General features: G+C 37.0%; 1 protein-coding gene across 1 annotated transcript; it reads left to right on the top strand.

The window, feature by feature from the left end:
- The first annotated feature begins 890 nt into the window (after nt 1–890).
- On the top strand, nt 891–4,516 carry CXCL13 (C-X-C motif chemokine ligand 13). The gene is made up of 4 exons (XM_043969772.1): nt 891–1,031; nt 2,278–2,407; nt 3,959–4,039; nt 4,378–4,516. Exons 1-4 carry the CDS (start codon nt 965–967, stop codon nt 4,433–4,435), a joined length of 336 nt encoding a protein of 111 aa, XP_043825707.1. The 5' UTR covers nt 891–964; the 3' UTR covers nt 4,436–4,516.
- The last annotated feature ends 11,334 nt before the right edge of the window (nt 4,517–15,850 follow it).

The raw sequence follows: 15,850 nt of genomic DNA, 5'->3' as shown, positions 1-15,850 counted from the left end.
TCCCATTTGATCCTCACAACAGTAAGCTTGGGAGGTACATACAATTATAACCCATTTTACAGATGAGGAAACTGAGGATAAGTGGATAAGTGACTTAGCAACACAGCTAATAAGGCTAGATATGAACTCAGTCTAGGTCGGGTATTATATCCACTAGCTGCCTTTGAACTCTAAATAGTTTCTCAAAAGACTTGTTTATCTTTGCCACATATTTTCATTTGATATACTAGTTACAGGGGCCTGGGGCAGCTAGGTGGTGTAGTGGATAAAGCACTGGCCCTGGAGTCAGAAGAACCTGAGTTCAAATCTCACCTTAGACACTTACTAGCTGTGTGACCCTGGGCAAGTCACTTAACCCCAATTGCCTTAAACATCTGGGGCCATCTCTAGTCATCTTGATATCTTGCCACTGGACTCAGATGGAGGAGGGAGTGAAGTTGGTGACCTTGCACAGCCCTCCCTCACTTAAATTCAATTCAGTGTAATTCATAATATAATGGTCTTCTTTGGGAATAAACAACAACAGCACAGGAGCCTGAACTTTGCAATTCCTCAATAGTTCTCTTTCTTTGCTCCCTTAACCCATGACTTTTTTTAGCATTTCCTTTCACATTCTAGGAATCCATAGCCCATATTTCTAAAATGATAATAATGGTACTAATAATAACGCTAATAATAATAATAATGGTTACTTATGCTGACAGTGTTGTGCAGCAAAGGCAGAGAGTGTGAGGGACACTTAGGGGAAAAGCAAGCTCAGCAATAACTTTAGGTTTCAAAGATTGATGACATAGCTGGTCCACTGGAGACCCAGGCAGTGGGAGGATCCTCATTAGTGTAAATAAATAGGAGGCTCTGGTCCTGAAAAGACCACAGATGAGATTCAGATCCAGATCGTGAATCAAGCCTGCCTCTTCCCCTTCTTCCTCTTCCTCCTCTTCCTCCTCTTCCTTGTCAAGCCAGAATGAAATCCACTACTGCCTCCGTGGTTGTGGTTCTGCTGATGGTCATCAATAACCCTTCGGTGCAAGGTAAGAACTTTCACTTGTGTTTTTCTGGGTATCTTTAAAAAAAAAAATGAAACTGAGCTGGGGAAGAGGCATTTAGAATCAAGTCACTCTCTCTGCTGAGTAGAATATATTCAGTTAAGAGTAATTAATTTTATTTTTAATTTATGGAATAAAATAAGCATTTCCATAACATAGTATAATTTTTAAAAAAAAGGATGATTGCACATGAAACTACAAATCTGCCATGTACAACTTAACAACAGTTAAGACTAAAATGAACCAGATTCTCCCAGGGTTCAGTGTGCTTCCCTAAAAGGTAGATATTTCAGGAAGCAGCATAAATTGTGAGAGAAATCACTTTAAAGATGAGGGAAGAAAAGGAAACCAAAAAGGGAAAGAGATCAGAAAAATCATCACTTACCAACATGAATCACAGTATCTCCAAACAGTTTTGGCATCAGTAATTAATTTTTTTAAATTTATTTTATTTTTGGGAATAAAACAAGCATTTCTATAACATAGCATAATTTAAAAAGTATATATATATAATTGCACATGAAACTGCAAATCTATTCTGTACAAGTTGCTATTCCTTTTAAATATATAATAAAGTAGTAATTGAAATTTTAAACTATTGAGTAGAAACTGCTGTAGGGCATTCTTGATAACAGCTCAGATGGAATGTTTTGAATTACATCTTATGTCTACGTGAGTTTAGCTCGTATGATTTACTTGGGCTCATCTGTTTCATTGCAAATCACATGTAATATTATCAACAAAGTATGAAAAGGGGAACTAGGAAAAAATAATCTAGAGCTTCACCAAGTTAGGGATTATAAATCCTATACTATGATAATAGCCTGAAGTATAGATTCATGAAGTGTTCCTAGGGAAGTTATAGAACCCTATATAAGATAGCAAGAATTGAAATGTTTAAAATCTCATTATTTAAGAGGATATTTTGACAAGAACACTTCAATTATAATGCCCATAGATGGAAGCAATTGATCCCATGAGTTAACAAAATGCAGTGGGTTTTTGTTTGTTTGTTTGTTTGTTTGGGTTTTTTTAGCGAGTCTTGAGACAATCTGACTAGGCTTGACTCAGTTATTTTAAAACCAAGAAGAAACAGGGTCAGAAGCAAGAACTTAACATTTCAAACTTTTGAGCTATCCAGGATGTCATTCAGTCCGTTGACATGTATCAGAACTTGTAATTATCAAAATAAATTGGGTACTGTTGGGTTGGGTTTTTTTAATGGCTACAGGTATTCTAGAGACCAATGATGCCAACCAGAAGTGCAAGTGCCTCAGGATGTCTGAAGGAGTCCCTTTACACTCGATTAAAACAATATTTATTTCACCACCTAGTGGAGGTTGCCGAAATACAGAATTCATGTAAGTAGCAAGTAAGAAAATAGACTTTCCTTCTTCTAATCCCATTAAAATAAAATGAACTTAATCTGAGTTTCTCTTGTATGCCTTCCAAGGCAAAGGCTTTTTCTAGGTTATTTATCTTCTGTTTTCTACCTCAGATGTTGGAGGTTTGTTTGCTCCTCATTATTTTTCTGATATAGGAACATGGATCTGTATATCTTGCCATTTGCTAAACGATCCTCTGAGCTTCTGTCAAAACCTACTCTTTTCTCCTATCCAAAGAAAGAGAAAGCAGGACTTTTATTAATGGTGGAGAATCCCATCCAGGGCAACCATTGGTCTAAATCAGATGTCTAAGCTAGGAGTCAGGGAACTTATTTGTTAAAAAATATCTTTTTTGAGAACTATATTTCAATATAATTGGTTGCCTTTGTAATCATGTGTATTTTATTTTATGTCCTTAAAATGTCAATTTCAGGAGTCCATGAGGTGCACACACACACACACACACACACACACACACCCCATTTAGAACCCCATGTCAAATCACTTCTCTATTGCCTCCAAAGGTCTGTTTTAACAGAATACTCACTGCTCTGGGCTATATCACTTGTATATTGTTTTCCTCTGAGAGGAAAGGAATGTAGGGTTAGACACACAGAATTGTTGCACAGCATGAGAAAGCAGAGATGAACTGTGATCTATTCTGTTCTTATTACAATGCTTGGCATACAGTAGGCACTTAATAAATTCTTGTTGATTGATTTGTGGAGGTACTTACATCAATGTGATCACAGATCCATCCAAACACTGAAGAATAGTATTATGCTCCACTAAAGTCCTACTCAGATGCCAAATCATAGCATAGAGGTGACCCTGGGTTCTCAAAGGTTATACTGAAAGAGCATTGGTCAATTTGACCAGAATGGAAGGCTTCAAGTGTAGGCTGAGCAATGGGTTCGTTTCAACTTCTCTATCTGTACAGTAAGGGGGTTGAACAACATGACATTTGACATCCCTAGAAGCTCTAAATATATGAACCTATGAAAATGAATGAGTCAGAAATGAACAAGTTTTACAAGGTCCCTTTTAAGGCTAATGTTCTGCAATTCTATAGACACTGCATATAACTATAGCAGCGATCTCTTTATGTTATTGAAATAGATATTACCTCCATGTCCCTGAAAATTTTAGTCCTTTTAGCCTCTACCTACCAGGAACCTACCTTCTTCTCAACTGCCACATTAATATAAGAAAAAACATTGGCTTTTGTATACATTCATAGAGAAAAATGCTATGTTCAATGGCATTACCTGTCTCTTATAGAGGCTAGGTTCTATACAGGATGGGCTCTCCAAGTCCATGGCTTTGTCATAAAAAGCTCATAGAAGGCATCTTTGTTTCTTAATTCTCTTCTAACCATCCACTATAATTCATGCCCCAGAGTATAACCCATCACCCAATTTCATCTTGTTTCATCCTCGCAAAATTGACATTTGATAGAGATGGAATATTTAGAATTGAAAAACAATACTTTGAGAATTTGTTTTTTTCTTTGTGTTTTTTTTTCAGAGTCACATTGAAATCTGGGGGGAAAATATGTGTGGATCCAAAATGCAAATGGTTGAACCTTGTCTTAAGAAATTTAAGAAGGTAGGCCAATTGGATTGCATTTGCTTTTAGATTCAAAATACTGTTCCTTAGAAATGTAAAGATTCTATTTCTCAGGCTGTTCCCATAGAACGAAGGCTGGAAAGTGTGTATTCTGGTTCAGAAGTTTTTCATGATCCCAATTTACTTTCCTTTGGGCTTAAAAAGAATCCCACCTATTACACCAGTCCATCAAATAAGATCTGGTGGTTTTATGTTCAGCTTCTTTTGTCTTGGTGTGTTGTTTTTTCTAGTGGGAAAAGAGAATTAAAAAAAAAATAAAGACTATTATTTAGCTATAGATTTATTTATTAATTAGTATTGATTCATTTGCTCCTTAGAAACAAGGCTACCACACCAAATGTGAATATTCAGAAACAACACCGGGATTCCACATAAGATCATCTGGGCTTGTCTTCCTTCCTGTTGTGAATCTTCATTTCTTTTATTAATTGCTTTTGTTTCCATGAAATGTTTTTGGGTTTTTTGTAACGGAAATGCACTTCCTTCCTAGAAACAAATAGCCAAAATGATCTTTCTATAGCAATCAAGCAACACATTAGCTTCTCTCTAAGGATATATACCCAAGTGCTTGGTTTACATATCCTTAGTCAATACTAGTAAATAAGCTTATCAGAAATATTTAAAGATTCTTTCAGATCAAGGTCACACGCAATTTTGACCAATGCTGGAAGTAAGACTAACCATGCATGAACCCCAATTCTCACAATGATTTTCCTTTAAATGGAAGGGTAGCTTAGACATAAGTGACATTGGAACAACTGGCACAAGTTAGCAAGGGGAGCAAGTAATCTTTTCTCCACCTGTAGATTACTGAAATTACTAGGAGAGAAAGCTGCCCAGAGAATTTACATCATTTCAATTGAAGTATGTGGACAAAGTCACAAGCAAGTGAAACTTTAGGTTCACTGAGCAAAAGAAATTGGGACTTGGTGACCCTAAAGATTCCTTCCACCTTAACAAATTGTAGCAAAGGAAAGCCAAGTGATGGTCTCTGTTATCCTATTTACATTAACAGTATGCCAGAAGCTATGTGGCAAAGCATGCTTGGGATGAAATCCCACCTATGATAGTTACTTCCTATGCAACCTTGAATAAGTCACTGAGCCTTCCTGGGCTTCAGATCCCTCATCTCTCAAGTGCAAAGAATTGGGTGAGATAGCCCAGGGGTCTTTTCCAAGCCTCCATCTAGCATCCTTCAAAGAAACCCCCCAGAATCAAACCCCAGGGCAATCATGGTTATTTCCAGCTAATCTTGTCATACAGATTTCTTGCCTCCTGTGATGTGTTACATACCAAGGAATAGACAATTCTGAACATTAAGTGTATTTTTTCTAAAGTGTACCACTCATGTGCTGTTCTTCAATAAACACAAACAGATGTTTTACTTAATTGTGACAAATTCTTTCTTCCTCCGTAGTCATTCAGACCAAGTCTCTGTTTATGGTGGATGTTCTATTTCTTTATAATGAAAATCACAGCTCTGTCACATTGAGGTTTTTTAAAAAATATATCATGTGTTATCTTTATTTTTCAGATAATCTAAAATTATATGGAATTGGTCAAGGGCAACATTATTTTTAGATCTTCTTAGTCTTAAAAATTAAACATTTTCCCACTGTCTTATTAAAGACTCATGTGTCAGTAGGAACAGCTTATGTTGAGCATGAAGACAGGCAAAATCATAGTTAAGCACTATGGATTCTTTCCACTGTCTCTTTAATGTCTCATCATTTTAAAAGGCTTTAATTTTGGCACATTCCAGGAATAAGAGTAAATAGCTGCCATTTTTATAGGGCTTTATAATTTGAAAATCACTTTCCAAATATATCATTTTATTTTCAAAACAATGATGAAAAAAACAAACAAAAAAAACAATTTATGAGGGGGCAGCTAGATGGCGCAGTGGATAAAGCACCAGCCCTGGATTCAGGGGGACCTGAGTTCAAATCTGGCCTCAGACACTTGACACTTACTAGCTGTGTGACCCTGGACAAGTCACTTAACCTTCATTGTCCTGCCCCCCCCCCAAAAAAAAAAAACCAATTATGAGAAGTACGCAATATCACTATTACCATCTTTGAGCTGAGGGAACTGAGGCAGACAGAGGTTAAGGGGGGAAAGGCCAAGCATCTTAGAGGTGGGGAAAAAGTATTCTTGGGGTGGTGTGGTAGGCAGGGGGACTGTGTGGGCAAGGATTATCCACAGAAAACCATACAATGTGGATCAAAAACAAGGAAGACAAAAAGAGAGGGTAAAGAGAAGGAAGAATGTCTCCTTTTTTGTCTGGTGTCTTGGGAGGAGCCGTCTGCTTCATGAAGTCTTCTCCCTTGGAATGTCTGGGTCAAAGGCATCATCCTTGACCATTGTCTACAAATTGTCCATTTTAATCTACTTTAACTCAGAGATATGCAGACCAGAATCCATAACTTAGGTGTTCTTAACGGGGCTGTTTGTTAACAATACCTGGAATGAGTCTTGTTTTTAGGACAGATTTGCAGGGGTTTCTGCTAATAGATCCATTTTCTAAGTTCTAAGCCACTTTAATGGAATTCAGATGATTGAATAGACCCTTACAAAACCTAATGACATCGGCCTTCTAGTAATCATTTCATATGGTGAAAGTCTGTTCCATCCTTAAGGAGTCAGCCTTATAAACATCAGAGTTATAGGAAAAACATCTAATCAAACTACGTGTAACTCATCTGAAAACTTAGAAAGTTTGTCTTCACATACCATTTGTCCTTTCTATCTGTATCTGAACCCTATATGTGATATGGATAATATCCAAAAGCTAGAGGAAGAATATTTTTTTTTCTTTTTTAAAATTTATTAAATAAAACAAGCATTTCCATAACATAATACGAAGAGGACTATGACAGATGTCATGACTGGCAGTGAATTAGATTTAAGTGAGGAAGGGCTATGCAAGGTTACCATCTCTCTCTCCTCCAGAGCTATCTGGGTTCAGTGGCAAGATATACATCAGGATAACTGGAGATGGCCCCAGATGTTTGAGGCAAGCAGGATTAAGTGACTTGCCCAGGTCACACAACTAGTAAGTGTCAAGTGTCTGAGACCAGATTTGAACTCCCAGAGTCCTCCTGACTCCAGGGCCAGTGCTCTATCCACTGCACCATCTAGCTGACCTATAATAACAACAGCAAAATTATGTCAATTTCTTTTAGAGGAAGAATTTTAAAATGGATCCTTGACTTTGCAAAAATACTTTCTTTCCCCTGATATTTCAGAGCAAGTGAGCGAGCAAATGAGTGAGAGAGAGAGCCCAAATATTTTTTAAAAATCAGTCTTCTATATAAGAATTTTGAAAACAAGATACTAATTTATTATTTTAAAATTTTTAATATCTATTTAACCATCTTGCAAATGCTGAAATACTTTGGATACTCAGTCTATTTAATGTATAAGCTTCAACATATTGAGATGGACCTTTTTCTAAAGCTAAATTCTTTAAGATTATGTGACTATAAAGACCTACTGTTTTTAATGAACCTATATCCAACTACTTTGAATGGAGTATGGCCAAATGTCTTAAATGAAGGAGGGGAAGTGAGCTTTGGTAGTTTGTTTAAGGCAAGAAGCCATTTTTACTGAGTAACAGAGAATACTGGATTCCATATTTACTGTCCATGTATCTCTTTGGACAGGTAAGGTATACAATGGTTTTGCAAAATCACACTGTAGAATAAATTAGGAACATAATAAGTGGCACAGTGGATAAAGCACTGACCCTGGAATCAGAAGGACATGAGTTCAAATCTCACCTTAGACACTTACTAACTGTGTGACCCCAGGAAAGTCACTTAACCCCAATTATCCAGGGCCATCTCCAGTGTCCCAGTGTCTATCTTGCCACTGGACAAGATGGCTCTGGAGCAGAGAGTGAGGTTGGTGACCTTGCACAGCCCTCCCTCACTTAAATCCAATTCAGTGCAAATCATGACATCACCCTGATGTCATGGTCTTCTTCAAGAACAAAGGACAAACAACAAAAACAAGGGCTTAAAACATGAAATAAAGCTTAATGCTAGTCAAATGATATCAATTCAGTTGAATTCATTTCTGAATTACTTTATATAGAGAATCATGTCAGTTGTTTATCAGTTCTGACATTCTGTACTAGCTGTATTCAGAGACCAGTATAGAGTAATTAAAATCAAATTTCTATTAGAGTTCCCAAAATGGCATCAGTAGTTACCATTCAGAATGCAGATTAATCATGCTATAAATTGTAATTTTTCCTAATTAATTTATCAGAGACCAAGATAAATTCATCCTAAATTGTTCAACTTTAAATATTGCTACACAATTTATGTTACTTTTCTACATCAACGAGAATATCAAAATTGGTTAAATAAAGTTTGGAAATCATGAAAAATCTAAAAACTAACTTCAACTGGTGACAGCTAGGTGGCACAGTAGATAAAGCACTGGCCCTGGATTCAGGAGGACCTGAGTTCAAATCCAGCCTCAGACACTTGACACTTGCTAACTGTGTGGCCTTGGACATGTCACTTAACCCTCATTGCCCTGCAAAAAAAAAAACTTTATAAATATAGTAATTTATTCAGAATTGAAACACACCATTTTATACATGGCACAAATACACTTGATTAATCTTTTGGTAACTTCCCAAATTATGGATCAATTTTTCACCATGCTAGTTAATGAGGTACCTAGCTCTGGGGTACTTTGTGAATTTCCCATAAATGGATTAGTCTATCTGGAGTTAATCCCGTATTGCTTCTCTAGAAATTACTCTTAAGGCATTCCCATGGCTTAGTCTAAACAAGGCTAAGCCTGTAGCTAAGAACCTGGGCTATTCAAGCCAAGTCTGGTTGTCTTTACTTTACCTAAACAATTAATGCTGTTATATAATGCTTTGAAAGTTCTACTTCAGCCTTTCCAATAGACTTTCCTAGTTCTTGATCACCTCTGCTCCTTCTGTCATTGTGAATATCTATCCAGGGTCTAGGCCCAGGCAATGGTGGGGGTGTGGTAGGTGGTCCCTCCTCATGGACCCACTTTTAGCTCAAATCACTCTTTCCATTCCTTAATTAAATTTTACTCCCTTTTAAGTCGTTCCCTGATTTAAATAAGCTTTTCTCTTTGCATGGGCAAACTGCATATCTATTTTTTTCTTCTTTCTGGGATTACTTTCAAACTAACTGCTTTACTTCATTACACTAAAACAATATGTCTATCAATCTTAAGGGGGAAAGTGATTTAACTTTTTTTGCTGTTGTTTCAGTCATGCCCAACTTTTTGTAAACCCTCTTGGGGTTTTCTTAGCAAAAATACTGGAGTGGTTTGCCATTTCCTTCTCCAGCTTATTTTATAGACGAGGAAACTGAGGCAAACAGAGTGAAGTGACTTGCCCGGAGTCACACAGCGATCAAGTGTCTGAAGCCAGATTTGAACTCAGCAAGACAAGTCTTCCTAATTCCAAGCCCAGTGTTCTATCCACTGTGCTACATAGCTGCCTGATCTAAGTGATATTTACTCCCTAAAACTTTCAAAGAATTTAATTCTTCTTTTTCCTTACAACAAATTCTACAGAGTGGTACCCCAAAACTCACTAAGATATTTCAACATATGTTAAGTTTCTGCTAAATACCTTATCAGATAGGACAAAGAGAAGGGGGTAGGTTCTTGAAATTACACAAGTCCCCAGAGTTCTCCCCCACAATCTAAAAATGACTGCTTTCCAAACTCCTTAATGATTAATCTCCAGTCTCCTTAATCTCCAAATCTCCAAAATCTACTAAAATGCTTTTAGCAGTTCTGCAAACCAGAAAAAAGCTTCCCGTTCTTTGGTTATATGACTTTATCTCTGTAATTCCAACATGGCCAAGGCTGAATGAAAGAGAAATAAATATTTTTCAGGGTTTTTTTTTTCTTTTTAACCTAATCTCCCAGTGAAAGCCTAAAGTGGGAGTTAATCCTGCTTACTGGGATAGAGAGTTTAGTATCTCAGAGAACTGCTTCAAGTAGGAAATTTCATTAATCTTCCCCAGCACACTAAACTCTTTGGCTGCATCTTTTCAGCAGTCTTTCTGGCTGACTGCGTTTTACCCTTAGAAATCTTTCAAAGTGGGGCAGCTAGGTGGTGCAGTGGATAGAGCACCGGGCCCTGGAGTCAGGAGTACCTGAGTTCAAATCCGACCTCAGACACTTAACACTTACTTAGCTGTGTGACCCTGGGCAAGTCACTTAACTCCAATTGCCTCACTAAAAAAAAAAAATAATAATAAAGAAATCTTTCAAGGTAGTAGAATCTACAAATGATACTAAACACAAGACAAATTTTGTTTGCATTTTACCAAGAAACAAAAACACTGCAAAAACAACAAAACAAATACATACTTGCTAGTCACCTTATCTCTTACTGAAAGTCTAATCTCAAAGCTTTTTCATTTGCCACCAAATTGGGGACCCATTTGGATTTTTATGTATTTTAGCCTAATTTGAGAGCTCTATCTTTTAGTCAACCCCTCCATTCCTGTATGGGAAGTTCCAGGCCAATAAGAATTTCTCTAAGAGGGTGTTAATTTCTTCCCCGGGACTCATGCCAAAAGAAACTTTATCCAAGGGGGAACCCTTAATTATTTTACTTTTACTATTACCATTACCATTACTATTACTATTACTATTACTTATTTACTATCATTTCCTTTAAGGGAATAACCTTTCCCCACTCTTCAGTGTTTTTGAGAAAACTTTAGCCCTTACCCAACCTTCAGAGTAAAGGCAAATCTTACTTTAGCTCAGAAGAATTTACAATTAAGGGGGAGTTTAGCCCCCTTAAAAATTTTATGCAACCCTGATTAATTGCAATTAATTAATTGGGGGAAGTCTTCTGTGAAAAAGTCCCTCAGTGAAAGATTAGCTGGAGTACTCTAGGGAGTTTTTGTCATCCTGGGGGCTGGGAGTCTGACTACCTGGCTGGCTCCATCAGAAACTGTGGTGGGTGAAATCTGAAATAACTGAGGAAACAAAGGTTTGAGCTTCCTAGTATATCATCTTATGAAATGATGCATGCCAATTGCATAACAAATTGGGTCCAGAACTCCTTAGCTTGGCATTAGACCCCAAATAGAATGGGAAACAGATTATTATGCATTAATAACAATTAATCAAATAAGACCAATTAATAAGAAGAAAAAAATTAGGATGCAAAATTAAGTAATCTGATTTCTAATTGGAGGAAAGATTAAAGGCTTTCTGAGTTGGGAAGGAGAGAGCAAACAGGTACAATAAACTACAATCAGGGGGCGGCTAGGTGGTGCAGTGGATAAAGCACCGGTCCTGGATTCAAGAGTTCCTGAGTACAAATCCAGCCTCAGACACTTGACACTTACTAGCCATGTGACCCTGGGCAAGTCGCTTAACCCCATTGCCCCGTTAAAAAAAAAAAAAAACTACAATCAGAAAAAGAAATGTTCCACTCCCCCAAGTACCTATATCCAATCAAAGGTAAATGGAAAAATACCTGATTGACCAGTAGGAGCCAGTTTTCAGAAAAGACATGTGTGTTACTTGAGGTGTATAAATGTAAGAAAACGTCTTCATCAGTCTTTAAATCTAATGTGGTTTCTGATTAGCCTAACCTAGTCCCTCAGTTAAGGCAGTTCATTGAGTGCTGAGCCTGGAATCAGGAAAGACTCATTTTCCTGAGTCCAAATCTGACCTCAAACACTTACTACTTGTGTGACCCCGGGCAAGTCACTTAACCCTATTTGCCTCAGTTTCCTCATCTGTACAATGATCTAGAGCAGGAATGGCAAACCACTCCAGTATCTTTACCAAATGAACTCATGAAGAGTCAGACATGACTTAAATGACCGAACAACAAAGGTCCTTAATTAAGGGTCTCTGAGCAATGGGTAGAGGTGGTCTAGCTTCCCAGACATGCAGAGATGTTGTTCAAACAATACAATAAAGTTTTCTTATAATTCCCAAAACCGAACAAAATTTTCTTATGAGACAGAAATTGGATTAAACTCATAATTGAACAGAAAGAGAACTGAGTTAGCTCCAGAATTGAGTGACACAGAGTCAGTGTGGTTCATTCAGTTCCCACAATTCTCTCATGCCTGAATTGTGAGCCAAGAACAAACTACTTAGATATAGCAAGGAAAGGTGGTCTCTGGACTCTGGGAGGGGCCTAGCAATACATTACACCATGCTTAAAGAGACTGTGAGGAATCCATGAAGGGGGGAGAAAAGACTTGCGGGAATCAGGAGATGTGAATTTACCCCTTTGCTGTAGGCTGTCTATAGGTCTAAGCTTGCAAGTCTCTGGATTCTGTATATACCAATGAGAGAACGTATCACAGACTTGAGAGGGATGTTTGGAACCAACCATTCCTTTTATGTCTCCTTACAGAATCCTTCTAACTAAATGCTAATTCAGTCTGGCTAGCTCATTGATATCACCTGTAATCATTAGGGACAGCATACTGGTAGAATCTTGTGAGCTACTAGAATCCAAAAAAAACACCCAAAAAAACCTTTCTGGGCTCTCCCTATAACTCATAAGGGGACATGTATCAGCTCAATGCTGGACACTCAACTTCCTAATCCAAGTATGGGTTAGAAGATGGAGCCCCAGAGTCTATGTTACAGAATGGAGGGAGATATATTGTCATTTTCTTTTTTCAGGGCCTAATTTGATTATTATAATTACCCGGTGTTCATTTTTAATTTTTGGTTTTTGTTTTTTGTTTTGTTTTGGTTTTGGCAAGGCAATGAGGGTTAAGTGATTTGCCCAAGGTCACACAGCTGGTAAGTGTCAAGTGTCTAAGGTTGGATTTGAACTCAGGTCCTCCTGAATCCAGGGCTGGTGTTTTATCCACTGCATCATCTAGCTGCCCCCCATTTTTAATTTTTAATGTGTCTTTGCCATTTATGTCTTCTAAAGTCATTGTGTATATTGTCTTGGTGGATCAAAAGGTATGAAGATTTTAATCATGGTTTATTCCTAAGTGCTTTCCAGAATGTTTGGACAAATTCACAATTTTATTAACCACTGTAGCTGTGGCAACAACATTGGTCATTCTTGACTTTTGTCATCTTTGCCAGTTTACTGGGTTTGAGATGAAATCTCAGAGTTTTGATTTGTGTTTGTCTTATTAATGATATGGTGAAGTCCTTTGTATAATTGGTAATCGTTTATAATTCTTCTTTTGAGAACTGTTTGCTTATGTCCTTTGATCACGCCTCATTGTGAATGGCTTTTGTTCTAATGTATTTATATTAGTTCTGTATACATTGACGATTGCAGACAAAGGTGATTTTTAACAATGAGTGAGACGGTATAGGCATTCTGACAGAAACCCATGCTATGGAGATAGCATTTTGAAAATAGATGGTTGGCAACAGTTCTGTTATATGACAGGTTACCAAAAATGATGTGCCGCTTATAAAACATACATATCAGAAATATATTTCAATGTATCTGAAAATCTTCCAAAGGCTCTGTTTCAGGTGTTTTGTACCCATTAATTAAAAGTACAGAAATGTAACATATTCTCCTTAGTGTACAAAAATGGTTGATATCAAAGGAGGTTGGAATTTACTAGCTCCATTTCAACATAATATTTTGCATAATTGGTAGATGGAACTAAAAAATAATGATCATGACTACAGATATGCAGCTATCTGAGTACTTATTCCATTTGCAATGATGTGTCTTTGTGATGTATCATTTGCAATTATGATCATCATTAAAACCAAGTATCAAGGGGGCGGCTAGGTGGCACAGTAGGTAGAGCACCGGTCCTGGAGTTCAAATCTGGCCTCAGACACTTGATACTTACTAGCTGTTTGACCCTGGGCAAGTCACTTAACCCCAATAGCCTCACCAAAAAAAAAACCCCAAGTATCAAAATTAACCACATTTAAAATACACATATGTTGAGAAACTTTGACTGATGGGGGGTGGGGTGGGGTGGGGTGCTGTGATCAAAAGGTTTTAGAAAAGGAAGATATAGATCACCTCTCCCACAATCCTGCCTCCTTCTACATATGAAGAAAATGTAGCACAGAGAGTTAAGTGACTTGTCCAGAGTCATAGCATTAGTAAGTCGTAGTAAGGGATTCAAACTCAGGTCCTTTACCTCCAAACCAATTGTTCTTCCTACTATGTCACCTTACCAAAGAAATAAAGATTCTTCCAAGAGATTCCATTGACATAAGACCTCCCTCCCCCAATACACACTCACATGAAAGGACAATGAAATATCATATTAAAACACCAGTTTAAAGCAGCATACCCTACTCTTGTGTGTAAGTCTTGCTGTTTAAGACTTTCAGGAAAATTCTTAGGAGAAGAAGAAAATGAAGGAGGAGGCAGTAGAAAAGAAGTTGGAGGATGGAGTAGCTTAGATTTGGGGTAGGAGAAGACAGGGACAAGTAAGACTGGAAGGAAAAGGTAAGAGGGGTTGCAGTGAGGTGGCAGCAAAGACACTGAATTCCAATCTTTCTTCCATATTAGACATCTAGTCCTCCTGTTAATTAACTTAAGCAGATAGCCAAAATAGTGGATGGAGCACTGGATCTTGAATCAGGAAGCCTCGAGTTCAAATTATGACTCAGGGACCTACTAGCTATGTGACACTGGGCAAATTTATTAAATTCTCTCAGTTTTCTGAAGGCAAGATGGGGATGAGATCACTTACTTCTTACAATTTTTGTGAGCATGAAATGAGATAATATTTGTAAATTTGAAAATTTCAAATCACTATGTGAATGGTATTGATTATTTGCCCTCATTCCCAGAATGGGCCAAAATTAAAATCTTTCCAAATGATAAGACATTGAAGAGACAGTGGAAAGAATCTTTAGTGCTTAACTATGATTATCTCTGTCCTCATGGTCAATATAAACTCTTCCTTCTGACATATTAGTCTTTAACAAGACAGTGAAAAAAAATGTATGATTTTAAATGAGAGATTTTAAGACCAAGATCCTAGAAATAATGCCACCCTTGACCATTTCCATATAATTTTAGATTGTCTGAAAAATAGAAACATCATGAAGTATAAAAAAACTCAGTGTGGCAAACCCAGAAACTATATGAACACAGTTACAAAACACTTTTCACACAAATAAAATCAGATCTAAACAAATATCAATTGCTCATGGGTAGGCCATGTTAATATAATAAAAATGACAATTCTACCTAAATTAATTTACTTATTCAGTGCCATCCCAATCAAAATATTAACAAAATTAATCTGGAAGAACAAAAGATCAAGAATATCAAGGAAATCAATGAAAAAAAAATACAAATGAAGGTGGCCTAGCTGTACCAGATACAAAACTATATTATAAAGCAGCAATCATCAAAATTATTTGGTACTGGCTAAGAAATAGAAAGGTGAATCAGTGGAATAGATTAGGCACACAAAACACAGTAGTAAATGAATATAACAATCTCCTGTTTGATAAACCCAAAGACTCTAGCCTCTGGACTAAGAACTCACTATTTGACAAAAACTGCTAGGAAAACTGGAAAGTAGTATGGCAGAAACTAGACATAAGCCAACATCTTACAGTGTACACCAAAGTAAAGTCAAAATTAGTACATGATCTAGAAATAAAAGGTAATAACATAGGCAAATTTAAAAAAGGAAGAAATAGTTTACTTTTCAGATTTATGGAGAGGGCAAGAATTTATGACCAAAGATGAGATTAAGAATATTATGAAATGCAAAATGGAGCATTTTGATTACATTAACTTAAGAAGTTTTTGCACAAAGCCAATGC

Source organism: Dromiciops gliroides, chromosome 6 (assembly GCF_019393635.1).
Source record: "Dromiciops gliroides isolate mDroGli1 chromosome 6, mDroGli1.pri, whole genome shotgun sequence".
NCBI classification, from domain to species: Eukaryota; Metazoa; Chordata; class Mammalia; order Microbiotheria; family Microbiotheriidae; genus Dromiciops; species Dromiciops gliroides.
Note: the sequence above shows the minus strand (reverse complement) of the source record. Positions and strands in the feature narration are given on the sequence as shown.

Bases quoted from the DNA above. Each gene is read 5' to 3' on its own strand.
- CXCL13 (XM_043969772.1), top strand. From the start codon at position 965: ATGAAATCCACTACTGCCTCCGTGGTTGTGGTTCTGCTGATGGTCATC. The intron at 2,408-3,958 runs GTAAGTAGCAAG...TTTTTTTTTCAG, and splicing joins TGCCGAAATACAGAATTCAT to AGTCACATTGAAATCTGGGG. The intron at 4,040-4,377 runs GTAGGCCAATTG...TTTGCTCCTTAG, and splicing joins GTCTTAAGAAATTTAAGAAG to AAACAAGGCTACCACACCAA.